Here is a 20,578-nt window from a genome sequence, read left to right as displayed (position 1 = left end):
GTCAGCCAGTGCTTGATCCAGCAGATCGTAGGCTCTCCCCGGCCTGAAGAAACCAGTTTTTCCACCAGATTTTTATGGGGGACAGTATCGAATGCTTTTCGAAAATCCAGGTATACTATATCGACAGCCTTTCCCTCGTCCAATAATCTGGTTATCTTGTCATAGGAGGAGATCAAGTTTGTCTGGCAGGACCTGCTTTCCATAAACGCATGCTGACTAGGCCTGATCCCCTGGTTACCCATTATGTGGGTTTTGATGGAATTCAAGATGACCTGCTCCATGACTTTCCCTGGCATCGAGGTTAGACTGACAGGTCTATAGATTCCTAGATCCTCCTTTTTGCCTTTCTTGTAGATGGGTGTTACATTTGCCTTGTACATTTTCTTGTAGATGGGTGTTACATACTGTTCCCTCCAGTCCATTGGGACCTCCCCAGTTAGCCATGACTTCCTGAAAATGATGGAAAGTGATTTGGCGAGCACGTCTCCCAACTTTTTCAGCACTCTTGGGTGTAGCCCATCCAGTCCCATAGACTTGTGTGCATCCAAGCGGCTTAGCAGGTCACTGATCTCTTCCTCTTTGATAGTGATGCTCTCATTCTGCTTCCCCTCCCTGTCTCCTAACTCATGTGGCAGGGTGTCCAGGGAACAGCCAGTTCCACTGCTAAAGACCGACGTGAAGTAGGCGTTGAGCACCTCAGCCTTTTCCTCATCCTTTATGACTATGTTTCCCTCTGCGTCCAATAAAGGAGGGAGATTTTCCCTAATCCTCCTTTTCTGGTTGATGAATTTATAGAAATATTTTTTATTATCCTTAACAGCTGCAGCTAGGTTGAGCTCTAGCTGTGCTTTGGCTCTCCTTATTTGCTCCCTACATAGCTTTGCTACATCTTTATAGCCTTCATGAGAGGCCTGCCCCCTCTTCCAAAGGTTATAGACTCTCTTTTTGGTTTTGAGACCCAGCAAGAGATCCCTGTTAAGCCAGGCTGGTCTCCTACCCCACCTACTTGTTTTTCGGCACATGGGAACAGCCTGCTCCTGTGCCTTTAAGACTTCTTTTTTGAAGTACGTCCATCCTTCATGGGCTCCTGTATCCTTCAGGGCATCCTCCCAAGGGATTTTGTTTAGCAGTCTTCTGAACAGATTCAAGTTTGCCCTCCGGAAGTCTAAGGTGGCAGTTTTGGTAACCCTTCTCCTTGTTTCTCCAAGGATAGAGAACTCAATCATCTCATGATCGCTGTGCCCTAGACGGCCTCCAACCTTTACTTCCCCCACAAGTTCTTCCCTGTTCACAAGGAGCAGGTCTAGGAGGGCACTTTCCCTGGTCAGCTCACCTATCAGCTGCATGAGGAAGTTATCCTCCACACATTCCAGGAACCTTCTGGATCGTTCCCTGTCAGTTGTGTTGTATTCCCAGCAGATATCGGGGAGGTTAAAGTCCTGTCTGAGTGCCCATTTCCATTGTCCTCTCAAAGGGCCCTAGGGTGAGGAAGACTTGCATTTGGACTTAAGTATGAACCCTATGCATGCAGGGAAATGTCACACTCACCTGAAGGTCATCCACCTCTAGCTGGGGAAACGTCAAAATTCTGGGAGAGGACGGCTTCTACAGCAAGACAGGTGAATAAGGCCTAAATGGCACTACCACTCACCTCTCCATTCTTTGTACTTCCCTCCTGAGTGTCTCTCCTGCATTCTGAACAAAGCAGGAGCTCCAGGACATTGCTGTGCCACAGCTCAACTGTACCCTCTCTAGCAGTTGCTTGTCCATCTTGAACTGGGGAGCCCAGAAGTGGACACACTCTTCCAGATGGGGCTTCACAAGGGCAGAGTAGAGGGGCAGGATAACTTCCCTCAACCTGCTGGTCACACTCTTTCTGATGCACCCCAGGATGCCATTGGCCTTCTTGGTCACAAGGGCACGTTGCTAGCTCATGGTCATCCTGTTGTCCATCAGGACTCCCAGGTCTTTCTCCTCAGAGCTGCTCTCCAGCAGGGCAGCCCCCAACCTGTACAGATGGATGGGGTTATTCCTCCCCAGGTGCAGCACCCTACACTTGCCTTTATTGAAGTACATCAAGTTCCTCTCTGCCCAAGTCTCCAGCCTGTCCAGGTCTCGCTGTATGGCAGCACAGCCTTCTGGTCAGCTCCGGTTTTGTATCATCAGCAAACTTGCTGAGGGTACACTCCATCCCCTCATCCAGGTCATTGATGAATATATTGAAGAGGACTGGACTGACCCCTGGGGGACTCCATCTGTTACAGACCTCCAACTAGATTCTGTGCCCTAATAACAACCCTCTGAGCCCTGTCTTTCAGCCAGTTTTCAATTCACCTAATCCACACTTCCTAAGCTTATGAGAATGCTATGGGAGACTGTGTCAAAAGCCTTGCTGAAGTCAGGGTAGACAACATCCCAGTTACAGGGAACCAACATGGGCCGGAGATGGCGCTCACTTTCTGTGGGTCTTTCCAAGGTTTCACTATTGCTGTCCGCTGCAGGACACAAAGTCTATAAAGAGAAATGCTTTAAAATATTGTACTGGCTAACGTTATTTAATAGGCAAGAAAAAAGCCTAAAGCAGGCCTCAAAGTTCAGCTGTCACGGGTGTTCCTCAGAAATTGAGATTTCTGCTGCATCTGCTGCATATCTCCCAGGTGTCAGATGCTGAATATTCCTGCTCAGAACTCCAGCGAGCCCTTCCCAGGGCTTGTCCAAAGCAGTCACTTTCATAGTTAACCCTTTCCTGACATCTTTTTGCCTCCAGATACCCCTGGTAAAGTTCCATTGACTTATCAGAGGTGAGAGCCCACCCCATAATCTTTTAGTACCTTGCCTTTCCTCATTGAAATTGAGGTCAGAATCAGGCCTGAAATCAGAATAGTTTGGGTTTTTTTCCCAACTAGACTAGGCAGCAACAAAACCCTGATGAAATTCACTAATATTATGGCCAATACAGACCTTAATAAAGGATGGGAATAATAATTAAATATTGAATCAGAAAGAGGTATTGGTAACGTTTTCCCTTTGTAGATAAAATATGACAAGTTTGTAGTTGTCTACAGGGAAACTTGCAACCCAAGACACAGTTCAGTACTAGGAGGTGTTAAGTAAGTTCTGCAAGTCTTTCCAACTTGTGCCCGTTGCCCCTTGTCCTATCACTGGAAACCACTGAAAAGAGTCCGGCTCCAACATCCTTCAACTCACCCTTTAGATACTTATAAACATAAATAAGGTCTCCCCTCAGCCTTCGCTTGTCCAGGCTAAAGAGTCCCAGGTCCTTGAGCCTTTCCTCGTGAGGGAGGTGCTCCAACCCCTTAATCATCTTAGTTGCTCTACGCTGGACTCTCTCCAGTAGTTCCCTGTCCCTCTTGAACTGGGGAGCCCAGAACTGGACACAGTATTCCAGTTGTGGCCTCATCAGTGCGGAGTAGAGGGGGAGAATGACCTCCCTCGACCTACTGGAAAAAAAATACATTTAAAAAACGCATGCTAAAACTTGCTTGCTGGTTTCAAGAGCAAAAATAAACTGTGCTTTCTTGCTTTCTAATACCCTAGGCAAACAAGGCACTTAAAATTGCCACAATTCAAAAGACTATTTGTCTGAGATGTTTGAACATCAGGGTGCGCAGTAGGAGTTTTACACCTTTGCAGCCCAGCACTGGCCTGCAGATGCCTATCACTTGTTTAACCACCGTACTACAGATGTGTCATCATCATTTGGGTTCCAGCTTTTGCATCACCCTAATACCTGCTCAGGAATGCTCCGGCTGCTCCCCTCTGTGTTGATGATGATAGCAGCCCCTTCAGAGAGGGGCCGGAGTCCTCATCCATCCTCAGCTGAGAGGGGCAGCCATTCTTCCCACATCTCATCTTAATCTCAACTGGAATTGGAATTACTCCACGAGGCTGATAATAGAGTGTTTCTTGAATATACAGCCAGACATAGAATGGCTTGATTTCCATAAAGCATACCATTTCCCTGTCCTATTTACTTTTTAGATCCCAACCATCTTCACCCCACTTTCATATCACCTCCATTTCAAAAAGAGGAAACTAAGGCAAAATTGATCCCCACAGAGATATGTCCATATTTTGCATTCTACCATTTCGGTGGCTTCCAGGTAGGGGTAAGGTCCCACCTGTCGGGTTGCCTATGCTGCCACATGTAGTTTATGGCACTGGTGGAAGAGATTTGCAAATTCTCCATCTGTCAATGTAACCATCTTCCAGTGTAAGTCAACAAGGAATGCAGTGCACAGCAGTTGCAAAAAAAAATAATAATACTAAAATCAAAAGTTGAGGCTATGATGACGACAATGGTTTGTGAATTCTATATCTCTTCTGAGAGAGCCACGGTTACTCTTGCTGAAAGTTTGGTCTTCCTCTGACTATTCCTTGTCACTTACTCCTTAATTTTTGTTGAAATAGCAGAAGGTAGAGTTGGATGTCTTTCTCAAAAGTTATGTTTGTAACTTAAATAAAAAGTATTTGACTTCAAGGGAAAGTAAGTGCTTTGTGTTCTTCAGTCTACATTTTACAGGATGTCAGACCAGATCAGCGTAATGGTCAGTTCTGGCCTTTGCATCAAAAGCGTTTATAGTAACCATACATTTACTAAAAACATCAGTTAAATGTAGACCTCTTGGTTATAACCTGGTGTCTGCTTAACAGCAACATTTTAATTTGTGAATTAGGATGGAGCAGTACACCAGCTGAAGAGCACCACAAGTCTTTGGAAGAACAGAATGAGCCAAGCTCTGAATTTTGGTCAGGCCAGTAAGTTTAATCATTCCTGTTAGGACTTTAGATACCCACATTCCCTCAAGAGCCAATTCTGATGCTTTATGTCTCACTTAATCAATTAAACAATAATCACTTAAATCCCATGTCAGTGCCTTGATCAGCTCGGGCCACCACTGGGGATATGGAGCACTATTCCACAGAGAAGATGCTCTTTTCTTAAATACAACCTGTTGCAACATGGAAGATCAAGAGACGTGGAGCCAAGTATTTCCTCTCAGGCCTTTCCATCAAGGTAAGTGGCAGGCAGCTACATTTTGATTCAACACAGGAAAATGTTTCCTTTCACAGCTGTTAAGTCTGTGAATTATATCTGCTTTGTGGTCACAGGAAAGAGAAAAGAAAGGACATGTTTTCTCTTGTGGAATCAAGGCATACAGAAATGCGGTTAACAAAAGCTTTTAGCAGCATTAGACTACTTGTTAATTTGTAAATGAGTAAGATGCCTCTTAGAGAAGGAAGATTGCTTCAAGGAAACCTTCCTTTCAGTGTTTACTCAGCACTAATCCAAGAAAACCCTGCCACAGTACCAGAAGATAGACAAAAGACAAATTACACGGTTGTTGAGCAGTTTGTTCTTCCAGATGGCTGACCCACAGCTACACTTCATAGGCGCATAATGTCTAACTCGACAGAGAAAACAAGCCCTATAATGTCACCAAGTCAATTTAATATTAAAAAAACCCCACAAAATGTGTTCCTCAAACAAATTATTTCGAAGTTTGGAAAGTGCTCTTAGGTGTAATGTAATGGAAAATGGAATGTCATCAGCAGAGCTGAACGAAATACTCTGTTGCTGACAAAAGAAAGCTGTAAGCATTTCTTTTTCCGCTCACAGGTCTGTCTTTTGTTTCACCATCATTGACTCACAAATGACAATTATTCATCAGATCTGAAGGTAGTGACTTGGTGAAAAAGATGGCTACAGGGCCAAAACCTCTACCAAATGTACTCTATCAGGATTTTTTAAAATCACTTGCATTTTGAAAAATAAAGTACTTTACTGCAGGAAAAGTTCTGTGCCTCATTTTGGAAAAAACAAAAGCAAGGAAGGATTTTATCTTCATGCAGAATAAACCCTGAGAAGCCATATCACTAAAGCCGAAATCAATCTTCTCTTTCTTTTTTTTTTTCCTTTTTTTTTTTTTTTTCTGCCAATTCTCCTTCTGATTATCCTCACAAATCTTCTGATTACCCTTGGGTCAAAACAAACAATATCCTGCTCTTTTTTATGTTTGGACTTCGTGGCACTGATGGATGTTATTAGCAGGATGGATGTCATGTGGTCTTCTGATGCAGAGTGCATCATATATGAATGAATCTTCTGCTGAGTGTGCCTCCTCACAGCAGTGACCTGCTCAGTAGTGCTGATGAGTAAGGACACACGGCTGCTCATTTCAAGGGTCTGTAGATGGACTCAGCAGCTTCTCTCAATGGGAATGCAAATCTAAACAGCAGCAAAAGTTTTGCTGAATTTTTCCGGAGATTAGAAGACAAACTATGTAATTCAGCTTCAACTCAAGCAGATGTTGGATAGCAACTATGGTATCTGTAAAGTTTGCAATAGACGATAATTATTTTTTTTAAATTGGGATACATAGGAAATGTATATATCCCATTTAGGTTATATCCTAAGTATAGGATAAGTCTTATAAATATTTTCTTTGTATTTCTAATAAAATAGCTATATATATATATAACCCTTACTTCTTTAATCACCCATCCTATTTCTGATTTCCAGAGATGTCTTTCTCATTGGTTAATAGGCACACGTATTTAGATACACCATGATCTCATCCCTTCTTCCAAGAAATTTCAGCTAACAAAATTTAAAGTCAAGGGGCAAAAGTGTTCTTCCAAAACCTCCAAATAAAATTGGCCTGCCATCAGGAGTCTCCACACAATGTAAACACAGTTCCTTTTCCAGAAGGGAGAATTTACCCATAGGAATTAGATCTTTAGCCTCTCAGCTACAGACAGATGGTGGCAATGACTAAACCATTATTCACACTTAAGATCGTACAGAACTCTTAATTATGCATCAGCAGCTTTCCGCATTCTGGCAATCAGGAAGTTAATTGTTAGGAAATAGTACCATCCCTGCTGTAGATGGAGAAGTGAGTTTATGTTTTGTGGAGACAGCTGGCTTGAATTGCCATGTAAGTAATGACATTATATGGCAGAATTCATTGCAGACCTGATTATGTCTCCCTAGGTCCCCAAACTCCAGAGAGTTGCCTGAAGCCTTTTGAAAAAGGAATGGCAAATATCTTTTCCTATTAAAAAGATGGGGGGGTGTGTGTGTCATGAAGAACACTTGGTGTAAAGTGTTACGTTTCACTTTCTTCCTCTCTAAAGCAAAAAAAAAAAAACCCAAAAAAAACCCAAACAAAAACCAAACCAGCATTTCCTCATTTTCCTTATTTTCTGACAAGTTCATTAGGTATTATTAGTTCATCTCTGTTGCAGTATATACATATGAGGTTCATACAACCACACTAAGGCATGGATTACTGAAGCCATTTGAGCAGGTATTTCTATCTTAAGGACTTATTTTTATTTTGAACTAAATAGTAGCGAAGACAAAGGCAATACTGAACTTTAAATTCTACACTGCTATACAATGGCATATGGAAAGGTGCGCCTCGATATTCACCAAGGAAGAAAGAAACAGTTTTCTGCAAATGGAATAAAGTGTCTGTAACACTTCCACACAACTACATAATATTCTTTCAGGAAAAGGATTGTTTTCCCCCAATATGGAATTCAATTTGCTGCACTTGGAACTTGGCAGTGCAAGTAGCTACGTCTACTGGTCGTTACTCAAACACGTGCCAGTCTGTAAAATCACCCCACATGATTTTCAGATGTATTTAACCTGTCTTCCACCACAAAAGATCTTTAAAAGAAAGATCTTTAAAAGAAATGCTTGCACTCTTTGGACTAGAAATAAAAACTTGTGCTTGGTTTCCTTAATGATTTAAGAGTCCCGAACCATTCCAGCAGAGCAGACGCAGACATGACACATTCTACCACCAAGTGCCATCCTTCAGGTCTATATAAATACACCCCCTAATGGCAGTAGTTTGGAGGCTGTCTGAGTTTAGTCATTCTCAGTCAGTTCTTGTCCCAGTCGCATCCGTTTGCATAATTATATCTGTTCTGTGGGTATGATGAAGTCCAATGTACACAACTGTATTGTAGTCCCAGGTTGCCCAAAGTGTTTGTGCAGTTACATTCTGGTGTAGCTACGCTGAGCCAACTCAAGGCTTCTTGGCAGAGTAGGTCAGGCTGAATTTTGTCACCTCCAGGATGAAAACAAAATAAACTATGCTGTCAGAGACTGTCTTACAAGTGTGTTAAGTACATTTCATAAAAAAATACCACCTCCAAACCCTCACATTAGACAGCTCTGTCACTCATCCAGATCTCTAACTGCTAGAGATTAGACAGATCTGGAGCATGACATCTCTTCATAATTTGCATCAGGCTTAAATACTTTTCTTCCACTTGAGACTTCTCTGTTGTCTGTTCCACCCAGTTCTGAAGGGATTATAGGAAATCTCTTTTGAAACCTCCCCTTTACCACCATGATGTACTATCATAGAATCATAGAATCGTCCAGGTTGGAAGAGACCCTTGGGATCCAACCATCTACGCTACTCTACAAAGTCCTCCCCTACACCATATCCCTCAGTACCACATCTGAACATCCCTTAAACACATCCAGGGGTGGTGACTCAACCACCTCCCTGGGCAGCCTGTTCCAATGCTCTTGGGCTGTTGACTATTTCTGGGGGTAAGATGGTTGACCTCGAGACATATTGGCCTTTGACCACGGGAGCATCATTGCTCAAGTGTGTCCTTGGCTGATGTGTTGTTATCTGACTCCCACACAGCACCATGGAGCCCCAGATGCCACCCTCATGAAAGACGTACCCCTGGTGACCACCTCAGGAGATTATCACTTGGGCAGGGAGATGGGAACTTGTTAGGTTCAAGTTTGTGCCCATTTCCTCTTCACCTCGCACTGGGAACCGCTGAAAAACACTGGACCCATCCTCTTGACAACCTCCCCTTGAATCAGGGAAAGCAGAGCCCACCGCGCCAGCTCTTCAGCAAAATGCTCCCAGCCTCTGGGGCGGCTGAGCAGCCAGCACCCGCTGCCTGCCTTCCCCCCAGAAAGGATGCACACCCACTGAGAGATGCAGCTTTTGTTCCAACACACCCTTTATTCAGAACTATGTACAAAGGGAAGCTCCCGGAGAGAAGGGAGCCTCCGGAAGACAGCAGGTGGTGCACAGAGGTGGTGTCAGTGGTGAAAACCTCTTTCAGACTCTGAAGAGCATCAGGTTCTTGAGCTGGTCTTGCAGCTCCTCGAACTCCCCCAGTGCCTTGACGTAGGCTTGGGGATCCTCCACCAGGCACTGGAAGAGGTTGAGTGGTGCAGCTTCTTGGGTGTCTGGGGCCAAGAGGATGTCCTCGGGCAAGAACTTATTGCCAATGATGAAGTGATCGAGGCGTTTCTCCTGCAGGCAGCTGCGCAGGTAGGCCATGACATCCTGAAGCCGGATCACGAATACTGGCCCCGTCCAGCTTGTCACGGGTATGAGGGTCAGGAGATCCATCACAACCGTCTTCAGTGTATCAGAGGAAAGGACTGTGCCCGCCAGGCTACTGGCACAGAGCTGGAGGCACTGGAGGTGGACACTGTCAGGCGGGGCCTGCCTGGCCACGTGGCTGAAGAACTTTGCCTCAGCCACAGCAAAGCTCTCTGGCCACATGGTGCCTGGGGTGAAGATGGCCTCTGGAGCCTGGCTGCTCAGGAAGAGGTCCGAGTGGTCTCGCTGCACCCCAACGAGCATCTCAACACAGAGGGATCTCCCGGAGGCACTGGTCAGCTCCAGCTTGCAGGAGCGGCGGGAAGGCAGCAGCCTCAGCCCGTAGCGACGTGAATGAGGCAGCTCCTCCCAGGCTGAGGTCACCAAGCCTTGGATCCAGCGGGCGATCTTCTGGGCATCGAGGTAGCGGATGGTGCAGAGCTCGTTCAGGAGGCTGGAATCCTGATTTCTCTGCAGCGCCTCGTAGGGCTGGTGGACGAAGCACAGCATGTCCCCCACACGTGTGTCCTTTGTGCAGGTGCACACCAGCTCCACACGGACACGGTGCTTTGCCGGCGCGTCCCCCGCAGTGCCCAGCTCCAGGTGGAAGGCGTGCCCACGGGGGGGTTTCAGGGGCACAAGCAGGGTGTAGACAGCATCATGCCCACGGGGACTCCAGCCTTCAAAGGCGCTGCCCACCCCGATGGCTGGCTGCAGCACTGGGAAGAAGCTCTCGGACAAGCGCTTCTGCAAGGCACCGAGGAGATCGCCCACCAGCTTCTCCACTGCCTTTCTCCTGTAGGCCACGCTCCGCGCTGACCGCCGGACCTTGTCCCTCACCAGCCGCTCCACGTAATCGCCAACTTCTCTTTCTTCCTCCTCAGCCTCCCCCGTGTTGCTGCTGGACCTCTCCTGCTCTTTGCTCCTGTCTGGTGCATGGGTCCTTTTCTTGAGCCACGCACTGAGCCTGATGAGCAGCACCGGGTATCCAGCAACCGCACCGAACTTGAAGGCAGCAAAGAGCAGGTCTTCCCAGGCAAGCCAACCGTATCCGACCATCACTGTGAGCCAGATGATGGTCAACAAAAGCAGGAGAAGGACTCCTGTCAGAGCCATGGCCGGCAGGAGTAGGGAGATCCTTTTCCAGAGCCTCAAGCAGAGCCCGAGGAGCAGCACTAGATCTCCAACAACCAGGCAGCACTGACACAGCTTTGAGGATGTAGCAAAGAGGAGGGCTCCCCAGGAAAAGTCGCTCTCCTCCAGGATCACCGCCTTCTCCTCCATGCTCGGCTCCATCTCCTCCAGGCTGGGCTTTGTCTCCTCCAGGCTGCTCTCCTCCACCTCCTCCAGCAGCCCAGTCATCTCCATGTTCTGGAGCTCCGCACGCTGCTGCATGTGGAACCCTGTGGCCTCATCCAGCCCATTGCCAACCATGGGCGGGAGCCAGATGATGCTCATCATGAGAGGCAGCAGGACAAGGACTCTTGTCACAGCCATGGCCCGCAGAAGTAGCAAGAGAGCCGCGAGCTCCCTCACCGCTGGCGCAGGCCGCACTGGGACCGCTGTACTGGGACAGCGCCTTTTATAGCCACCCCCATTGTGACGTGTCCCCTGGGGTGTCCCAGGGGCCGCAGCGCATCACAGACACCCCTTGGGCCCCACCCCGGCTCAGCCACAGCCTGGGATGGTGAATGCAACTTACTTACCCCTTACAACTTATTTACAAGCCCTTGCAAGGCCCTTCAGGGCATACTCTAGCGCCCGAGATCGTTTGCTTTTGTCTCTTTGTGCGTCTGGGATTTTTTGGTGGGTTTGTTTTTGGTTTTTCTTTTTCTTTTTGTTTTGTTGGTTGGTTGGTGGTTGGTTTTTTTTTGTGGTTGTCTCAATGATCTCAAAGGTCCCCTCCCACCATAAAGATTCTGTGATTCCTTCTTCTGCAATTGCTACACGATCAATGTCTTTTTGCTGTGAGCACTTTCATAGAGTCATAGAATCATAGAATCATTTAGGTTGGAAGAAACCCTTGGGATCATCGAGTCCAACCCTCTACCCTACTCTACAAAGTCCTCCCCTACACCATACCCCTCAGTACCACATCTGAACGTCCCTTAAACACATCCAGGGATGGTGACTCAACCACCTCCCTGGGCAGCCTATTCCAATGCTCTTGGGCTGTTGACTATTTCTGTGGGTAAGATGGTTGACCTCGAGACATATTGGCCTTTGACCACGGGAGCATCATTGCTCAAGTGTGTCCTTGGCTGATGTGTCAGCCATGACTTCCTATAAATGATGGAAAGCGATTTGGCGAGCACGTCTCCCAATTCTTTCAGCACTCTTGGGTGTAGCCCATCCAGTCCCATAGACTTGTGTGCATCCAAGCGGCTTAGCAGGTCACTGATCTCTTCCTCTTTGATAGTGATGCTCTCATTCTTGCCATTTCTGAGAATTTAATTGTCCTACAGATGTCCAGTTCTGCACTGAACCCATGAATTTTCTCTCCAGGCTGAAAGGTTCACGAGATTGTCTGCACGCTGCTGGCATGAACCTCATAGCAGTGCTTGCATTTCAGGTTAAATTTTGTCATCAGACACAGATAAAGGGCCTACAGTTTAGAATTTGAGATACATGCAGGTATCTCGGGAGACTTTTTCACAGCTTTACTCCTTAGGGTTTTCTTTCATCTGCACCCAAATCCTACGGTTTTCATAACAATGTTTCAAATACCTTTCACTATAAAATAAAATACAATTATTCCCCTATATTTCAATGCTACAAGCCAATGGACAGTTAAGAGAACGTGGCCGTATTTTGTCTAGAACTGTTATTTTCACACTGCTGGAGACAACGAGCACCGTCTCATGTTCCAGCTTATGATCTGTGCCACAGAACACAGAAACCTTAATTTGCCTGTGGGCAAATTGACTGGGGAGTGGAAGGCAGCTGCTTCTTCCTCTCTGATAGCCCAAACAATGGGCTACAAAGTTCACTAGGGAGGTTTGCAAAAGTGTTTCTCCTGGCTCCTCACGCAAACCTGACACCAGACAGCATGAGCCAGAGCAGCTCTGGATTGCAGCGTCGGGGTGGGCAAGGACAGCTGCTCTTCCACGGGTAACTGCCTTTCCCTTCCGTAAGTAAGAGGATATTAATAGGAGAACCCAGGAATTTCAGAGGCCTTCTTTCCATCATAGTAGTCTTTTGCAGAAAGACTGCTTGCAGGGGGACGCCTCTGCTTAAGGACTAGACTGGCTGGAAAATATCCATACAAAATGAAGTAAAACCTTTAAGTCGCTCGCGGGCGAGTGTGGAAGACTTGAGCGAGAAGTGCTTTATTAAGTTATGCTCTAACCCCCTCTGGTGATCAAGACTTGTATCAGACCTAACAGTGAAATAAATAACAGCTTTCTGAGCATAGTTTTATTTCTGTAGAACGAATCTAAGGGGGTCTTTAAAAGTACCCATTGTTATAAGTTCCTCAGCAACTGTCCACTATGCAGAGAATAATTAATTTAATGTAATCATTAAGTAGTAATTAATGTTGTGTGAGACCAGATTCTAGATTCCGTCGTGGCAGGAGAAAAGCTTAAAGTTTTTGATGGAGGACAACACACGAGGAGGGTTGCAACCCCTAATCCTTTCATTACTGCAGAGTGCATGGATGACCTTCAAAATAACCTGCAGTACCTGCACTAGGAGCACCTAATGTCTCTCCGGCAGCCTCCACTCACCAAGGCTGCAGAACACTTATTTGAACAAATACTGTTGTTCTCCTTCCTTGGTGACACCTCTGTTTGATCCCATTGAGTGTCCCCACAGGTTAACCTGAAAGAGCTGCCTGTGACCTGGATGTTTCATAAGAAAAACATCATCTCTGTGGTTTAAAATTGCTTTTTCCACCTTAAAAAAAAGTGTTTTGCTTTTCTGAAGATGTCTATATTCCATCATCCACAAAAGTATGGGAAGGCACCATGCAAACCTCTGAGAAAACAAGCCTTCTTTTATCCTTGGCTGCAGGAAGCTCTTCAAGGTACTGTCATTTGGTGAAGATCTGAATCTCCTCCTGAATCTCCTAGAGCAAAGGAGGACCTGATCGCTCTCTATAACTCCCTGAAAGGAGGGTGTAGAGAAGCAGGGGTCGGTCTCTTCTCCCAAGTCTCAGGCGATAGGACAAGAGGAAACGGCCTCAAGTTGCTCCAGGGGAGGCTTAGATTGGATATTAGGAAAAAGGGTTATTAAGCATTGGAATGTTCTGCCCAGGGCAGTGCTTGAGGCAGCATCCCTGGAGGTATTCAAAAGATGAGCTGATGTGGTGCTTAATGACTTGGTTTAGTGATTTTTTTAGGGGTTTTTTTAATCAGAGTTAGGTTGGTAGTTGGACTAGATGATCTTAGAGGTCCCTTCCAACCTAGACAATTCTATGATTCTATGATAGTGCTCCCAGCATTCCCCTGTGAAATTAATGTAATTTTTCATTACAATATATTTTTTCTAAAGCCCTTTGCGTCCTGATACAGCGAGACAGAAACTATACCTAAACCTGGGAGTTCAACATAGGAAAAAACAGAGGGAGGAGCACGGGGATCATTAGTTTTGGTGGCCTAAGGGGCAGACCAGGTGAGTGCTGCCAGCAGTGACGTTCAATGCCACTCACCAAAGAACTCTGCCCATCTGGGAGCAACACTTCTTTTTCACAAGAGTTCTGAAGCTCCTCTGTCAGCCAACTCACATGATGATTGAGTCCTGGTTTTCAACACGTGTGTGGTACTGCACAGTCCTCTCCTCCAAAATACTGTAGAAGCTGTTGGTCCAACATATCTTTTAAATCCTGAATAGTGCAATAGAATGATAACAGGTATTTATGTCTGACAGCAACTGAAGGACCAAAATCTTCATTATCTCAATTACTCTATTGTCCACTTTGTCATTAGAAGGCTCATACTGGAAAGCAAGTCTCTTGGATAACTGTGAGCATTCCCCGCATTATTCAGTGCACACATGTCCCATAGGTAGCAAGAAACACTTATGTACAACTGATAAATGTTCATTAAAGAGTATACAGGCTTGGTTGGCCACAAAGGCTCCCTCCTGCATGAGGTAATGACCAGGAACTAGTCAGAGTTATTGGCCAATTCAGACTTTATGGACTTTACCTGTGGCCTGATCAAAAACGTAAAAAGAAGTGTATAATGCCTGACTTGCAGATGGGCAACAAAACCAAGCTTCGGACAACACAATGGGCAGGATTTGCTGCTAACCTCATGGTTAGCTGTAATAGACTTCAGAAAGAGAATGCTTTCTGAGGAGAAAGACCTAGGAGTCCTGGTGGACAACAGAATGACCATGAGCCAGCAATGTGCCCTTGTGGCCAAGAAGGCCAATGGCATCCTGGGGTGCATCAGGAAGAGTGTGACCAGCAGGTTGAGGGAAGTTATCCTGCCCCTCTATTCTGCCCTGGTGAGGTCCCCATCTGGAGGAGCGTGTCCACTTCTGGGCTCGCCAGTTGAAGACAGACAGGGAACTGCTGGAGAGGGTACAGCAGGGGACCACAGAGATGACTAGGAGCACCTCCCTTATGAGGAGAGGCTGAGGGACTTGGGTCTTTTTAGTCTAGAGAAGAGAAGGCTGAGGGGGGAACTGATCAACGCCTATAAATACTTAAAGGGTGGGTGTCAAGAGGATGGGGCCAGTCTTTTTTCAGTGGTGCCCAGAGATAGAACAAGAGGAAATGAGCATAAACTTGAATCTAAGAAGTTCCACCTAAACATGAGGAGGAACTTCTTTACTTTGAGGGGTGCAGAGCACTGGGATGGGCTGCCCAGGGAGGTGGTGGGGTCTCTGTCTCTGGAGACATTCAAAACCCACCTGGACATGTTCCTGTGCAACCTGCTCTAGCTGGACCTGCTTTGGCAGAGGAGTTGGACTAGATGATCTCCAGAGGACCCTTCCACCCCCATGTGATTCTATGGTTCTGTGATGCCCTGTTCACTAATTTCTCAAAGACATGTACATTAATACAGTGGAACCTACGTCCCTGTCAGTGTCTTGGAGGGAAAGCGTCTGCTGAAAAAAGCAATTATTACCATGTCTATCACCTTCCACCTAGAAAAATCACATTGGCAGGAACTACCTGTAATATTTGCACGCTACAACCTTCTTTCTTTTTTAATAAAGATTTCAAGTAGTATAAAAATTGTGAGATGTTTTCAATCTAAGGATTGCACATTTAGAGAGTGATGTATTTCCTCTTACAGTTCAGGCTGACAGAGAGATGTGAAGAAGTGCAGCTTGATGGGTGCTCAATTTGTGAAGTAAATCCTAATATATACATATATATATGCTGTCTTACTTCCAACTCTCAGGCTGCTGTCCCTTTTGCAGAGTCTTGCTTACTACATAGGTGCATTTAGGCTAAATTTCTTGCAGATCAAGTGTTTTCACGAAACTGAAGCCCACCTGCACCCATGTGAATACTTGGTTCCTACAGACACCGTAGGCAGGGCAGATATTAAGCCAACAAACCCAGATTTCAGGTGCACTGCAACCCTTACAGCCATGTACAGCCACTGTTTTGTTTGCACCAAACTGGAGTTCACACAACAATGCGGCTGGATTCAGTGGGTAAAAGCTGCTGCCACAGAGGTCAGTGGGAGCTCTGCCACCCTTCTCCAGGGCAGAGACACTTCACACTGCAAGACTGTTCCTGTCAGTAAGTTTGTCTATGTGTGTAAGCATAATCAAACATCAGCAGTCCCAGAGAAGTCAAGATGTCTTCTATTGCTACTAAGTCAAAAAAGAAATAAATATTGGCAATGATATTATTAACTACATAATTGCTTTCTTATATAGCCCTATTTAAAAAAAAAAGATGCATGACACCTAACTCTTCTCCACTACATATAAAATTTACAAATACTTTAAAATCAAGAATGACTTTATTTGATTGCAGAGTTCATGAAACCCCCTGCTTTTTCTCCACTTTCTGGCTTGTATCCTGTAATAAAGTAATTGGATAATTAGAGTCCAGTAGCTTACAGGAAGAACACAGCTTTGGCATTACAGCAAGAACAGACCGTACAACTTCTGTTATGAGAAACTGGAAGCAGAAAGTTGCAGCTGTCAGTGTAGTCAGCTTCTTTCATTATGCAAATGGAAAAAGTACTTTTCACTTACATGTGAAGGTCAAAAGACATTTTTTTTGGTCCAAGATCAAACATCCTCCGTCTACTGTGAAATATTCCAAACTGGAAGAAAGCTGGTCGTGTGTCAACAACATGATGGACCTTCAATTTTAGTACTATGTCGGGAGTGGGAGACGGACCCGGAGTAACGATGTAACCTCAATATGAGTATGATCGTTCTCCCTTTATTCATGTTTTTACCAAGTATATATAGACAGGCAAGCAGAGCACGCGCTAGCGGTAGCTCTACCATTGGCTTACAATCTCTGTTCACACGACCAGAGCGCTCACACAATTGGTGTAGACCCCTTGTCCACGCGCAGCAACATTCTCTCCTCTTCTGGATGCGGTCCCGTTTATCTTATCTACCAAGTAGCTGCTGCTGCTTACTTCTGCTTTTCCCAGGAGAGTTCATGGTCATCTCCAGGCCTTTATCTACATCAAAGACTGGGTTGCTCATTGCAATTAAATCGTGGCCTTTTTCACACAGCCATTCCTCCACAGTACTACACCCTAAACTGTGAAATTCACTGCATTATGTTCAATTCAGCGATGTACACACACAGCAGCTATTTTAGTCTCAGAATATAGTTTTCCTCTTAACAGTGGTATGAAAGAAAGAAATCCAATTATATTGCCAACTTTTACAGGACACTCTTAATTTCAATACACAGATTGCAGCACAAGTTTTTTTCCTTACAATCACAGAATATCTCAAGTTGGAAGGGACCCATAAGGATCATGGAGTCAAACTCCTGGCTCTTTGCAGGACTACCTAAAAATAAGCCATAAGACTAAGAATGTTGTCCAGACGCTCCTTGAACTCTGACAGGCTTGATGCTGGGACCGCTTCCCTGGGGAGCCTGTTCCAGTGACCGACCACCCTCTCAGTAAAGAACCTTTTTCAGGTGGCCAACCATATCTTCCCCTGATGGAGCTTCATTCCATTTCCTCGTGTCCTGTCACCAGAGAGAGGAGATCAGCAGCTTCCCCTCCTCTGCCTCCCTTGAGGAAGTTTTGGACTGTGGTGGGATCACCCCTCACCCTTCTCTTCTCCAAACTGAACAAACCATGTCACCTCAGCCGCTCCGCAATCGTCTTAAATCCTTTTCCTTTTATCCACATACAATTTCCCCCTAACCCTTTCTGCTCTCTGATTTGTGCCTTGACTGAAACCAGATCAAACAAGCTATGCAATACATTTCACCCCATGGCACCTTCAAAACCAGCAGAGTCAGCTACTGAGGGCACCTGTCCTAGGAAATGACAATATTATCCTGTTCTTGCCAGAAACCATTAGCAGATTTATGGAAAATAAAAATTAATCTTACTTTAAAATAACAACAGTAGCTATATCCGTGTCCCTGCCCATGGCAGGGGGGTTGGAACTCAATGATCTTTAAGGTCTCTTCCAACTCTAACCATTCTATGATTCTATATAATACAGTTAAGCAGATATACATTTATTAACTGGTTATTGGCTAGTGACCTGCATCAGAAACTGAACTTAACTCCATGCTGTGCAAAAACCTCAGTTATGTCCAGAGCTGTCGTCAAATTTTGAGATTTACTCAGACCCAAAGACTTCTGGAAAAGTGGGAATTGTTGTCTCAGCATCTGTGCTTAAAACACAGTAAAGGTAGTCACACTGGAAGGCACAAATGAGTCAGTGGGCTAAGCACAGGATGGCTCACGTGGGTCTGATGAGTCCTTTAACCTCTGAATGTCTTCTCAGGCTACCTTTCTGCTGATGTGACACCACTGACCTCAGTGGGTGCATCCCTAACCTGCAGCCCAAGCAGCAAGCTGAGAAGCAGTCCCAGGGTCTCTCAGGGGGGACCAGCGCTGTGGTCTACTACCCTGAAAGCCTACTTTGTTATCCTCTGATAAAATTTCTCTCCGTAAGCACCAATGCAGAGCTCTCATTAAATGAACGCACCCGGCAACTTCTCATGTTTCCTGAATTCCCACATGTGATCCTACTGCCCAGTCACTAGAAGGTGGCCAAAGGAAATGCCACAGCATGAAGGCTAACTGCCCTGTGAAGAACGAATGCCAGTCTATTAAAACATGTGGAACTCTCTTTTTGTCAACATTGAATTGTACTTGCTAAGCCAATTGTGCTTCCTGGTGCATTTCAGAAATAATCCTTTAATTCCTGTCCACAGTGGTCTGCTGGACAGAAATCTGTGATATGTCATGGATTATGGACTTGGGAACTAGGAAACCGACAATATCTGCTGGTCTCACTGGCTCGTACACAACTGATCTTAATGTATCTACTAGGCACGGTCCTCCCCCCCAGAAAACAGGCCAAGAAATCGGCTGTGAGCATGGAAGATCTGAAAGACCTGGGAGGGAAGACAAGGCAGCAGTTGCCACGCTGTCCTGCTCCCACCGTACAGGCAGTGCCTGCCCATGTCTCACCAGGGCTGAGGGCCAGGAGCACACCTGTGCTGTTTGGCAAACGTTCTCCCTGAGAACATGCCTGTCCACCGGTGATGGACCTCCCTCCACTGGGAACTTGAATTCAACAAGGAAATATTTCTCAGTTTTTCCTGTTTGAAGCATGGTGTTGCTCATAGTGACACAGCGGATGAGTATGTATTCCATGGCACTGAAGACCATTCCATCCTCTTCCTCAAATATGATACTTCTAACCACTCTAAAAACTGTCGGAAGTTATCGTCCAGCCAGCATAAATACTTTGAACTTGGAATCCATGCCATCATTGCACCGAGCTCTCGGTAAGTCAAGACACAAAGACATAATTGTACATGGGAAAATACCTCCTCACTTTGTAATTCTGTAATTACAACAATTATTAATGTGCTGAGCAGGCATCAGTGAGTTTTTAATGGAAAATGAAATTAAGGAGCCAGTTGGTTACTTTTCTGAGAAAACTCATCTAGAACAAAATGTTGAAACACAATAAATCTGCCCCTTTTGGCTGAGCTTGTGGCTGCAAAAACTCTTCTGAACAAATTACGAAGCCCAAAGTAATCAGCTAATCATTTCAAATGTCACAACATCAGGTGAGAAAGTAGCGTGGGGTGAAATGTTTTTTGTCAGAGCTAGGGTTGGATCAAGTAGCATTTTGTGCTTGTGGGCTGCCCACCAAGCCGTTAGAGCATGCCTGAAAAATGTGCACTGTAGTTCAGAGCAGAGCTTCATTGTAAAGCTCGATTCCCATGCAACTCCAGGAAAACAGCAGTTTTGAAGGATGTTTTTCAAAATAAGCTGAGTGATCAAAGAGCCAAAGTCCAGATTGGCAAACTAATATAGAACCAGATGGGGTACACGTTGAACTCTCAGAACAGACTTCTGACTTCTGTGGTCTTAAAACCACAGTCACATTTTTTTTTGTTCTTAATTCCCTTGACAGTTTAATATTAGTGTATTGCATGTTCCTCTATTTTATCACTGTGGTCAATCTAAAGCCATCAAAGGTATCCTGTATGAAATGGTATTTCACAGAACGACAGAAGTACTGAGGCTGGGGACACCTCCAGAAGTTGCCTAGTCTGGTACCCCGCTCAGAACAGGGTCAACCAGCACAGGTTGTCCAAGCCTGTTTCCACTCAGGTTTTGAACATTTCCAAGGATGGAGGCACCACAACCTCTCTGGGAAATCTGCTCCAGTGCCAAATTACCCTGACAGTGAAAAGAACAGTAATTGTACTTAAGTAAAATTTCCCATATTTTATTTCATGTCCATTGCCTCTTGTCTTTTCACTGGGCACTATTGGACAGAATCTGGCTCTTTCCTTACATGTCTAACCAGATATACCTGCAAATATTTTCTTTCTTTCTCTTCAAATCACACACAGAAACAAAAAGCAAGTTGTGGGACATTTTTAACAAAACATTAGCTTTTCCCAGTTTGTTTTTTTAATTTCTTTTCCACTTGAGAATCCTTTGTAATAATCTCAGAGTGTTAAATACTTCTCTTTGTTCATCTAACTTTTGGAAATGCAGATGGTAAGGCCTTTCAGG

The 20,578-nt window shown here is 45.3% G+C and overlaps 1 protein-coding gene across 1 annotated transcript; it reads right to left on the bottom strand.

Moving 5' to 3' along the window:
- Nucleotides 1-9,038: 9,038 nt before the first annotated feature.
- On the bottom strand, nt 9,039-10,825 carry LOC106899183 (inositol 1,4,5-trisphosphate receptor-interacting protein-like 1). The gene has a single exon (XM_014960892.1). It carries the CDS (start codon nt 10,797-10,799, stop codon nt 9,135-9,137), a length of 1,665 nt encoding a protein of 554 aa, XP_014816378.1. The 5' UTR covers nt 10,800-10,825; the 3' UTR covers nt 9,039-9,134.
- Between the last annotated feature and the right edge of the window lie 9,753 nt (nt 10,826-20,578).

Source organism: Calidris pugnax, unplaced genomic scaffold (genome assembly GCF_001431845.1).
Source record: "Calidris pugnax isolate Ruff unplaced genomic scaffold, ASM143184v1 scaffold623, whole genome shotgun sequence".
Taxonomy (NCBI): Eukaryota; Metazoa; Chordata; class Aves; order Charadriiformes; family Scolopacidae; genus Calidris; species Calidris pugnax.
This window is presented reverse-complemented; position numbering and strand designations above follow the sequence as displayed.

What these genes read in the sequence shown, in the direction of transcription:
- LOC106899183 (XM_014960892.1), bottom strand. Translation starts at nt 10,799, where the DNA reads ATGCAGCAGCGTGCGGAGCTCCAGAACATGGAGATGACTGGGCTGCTG.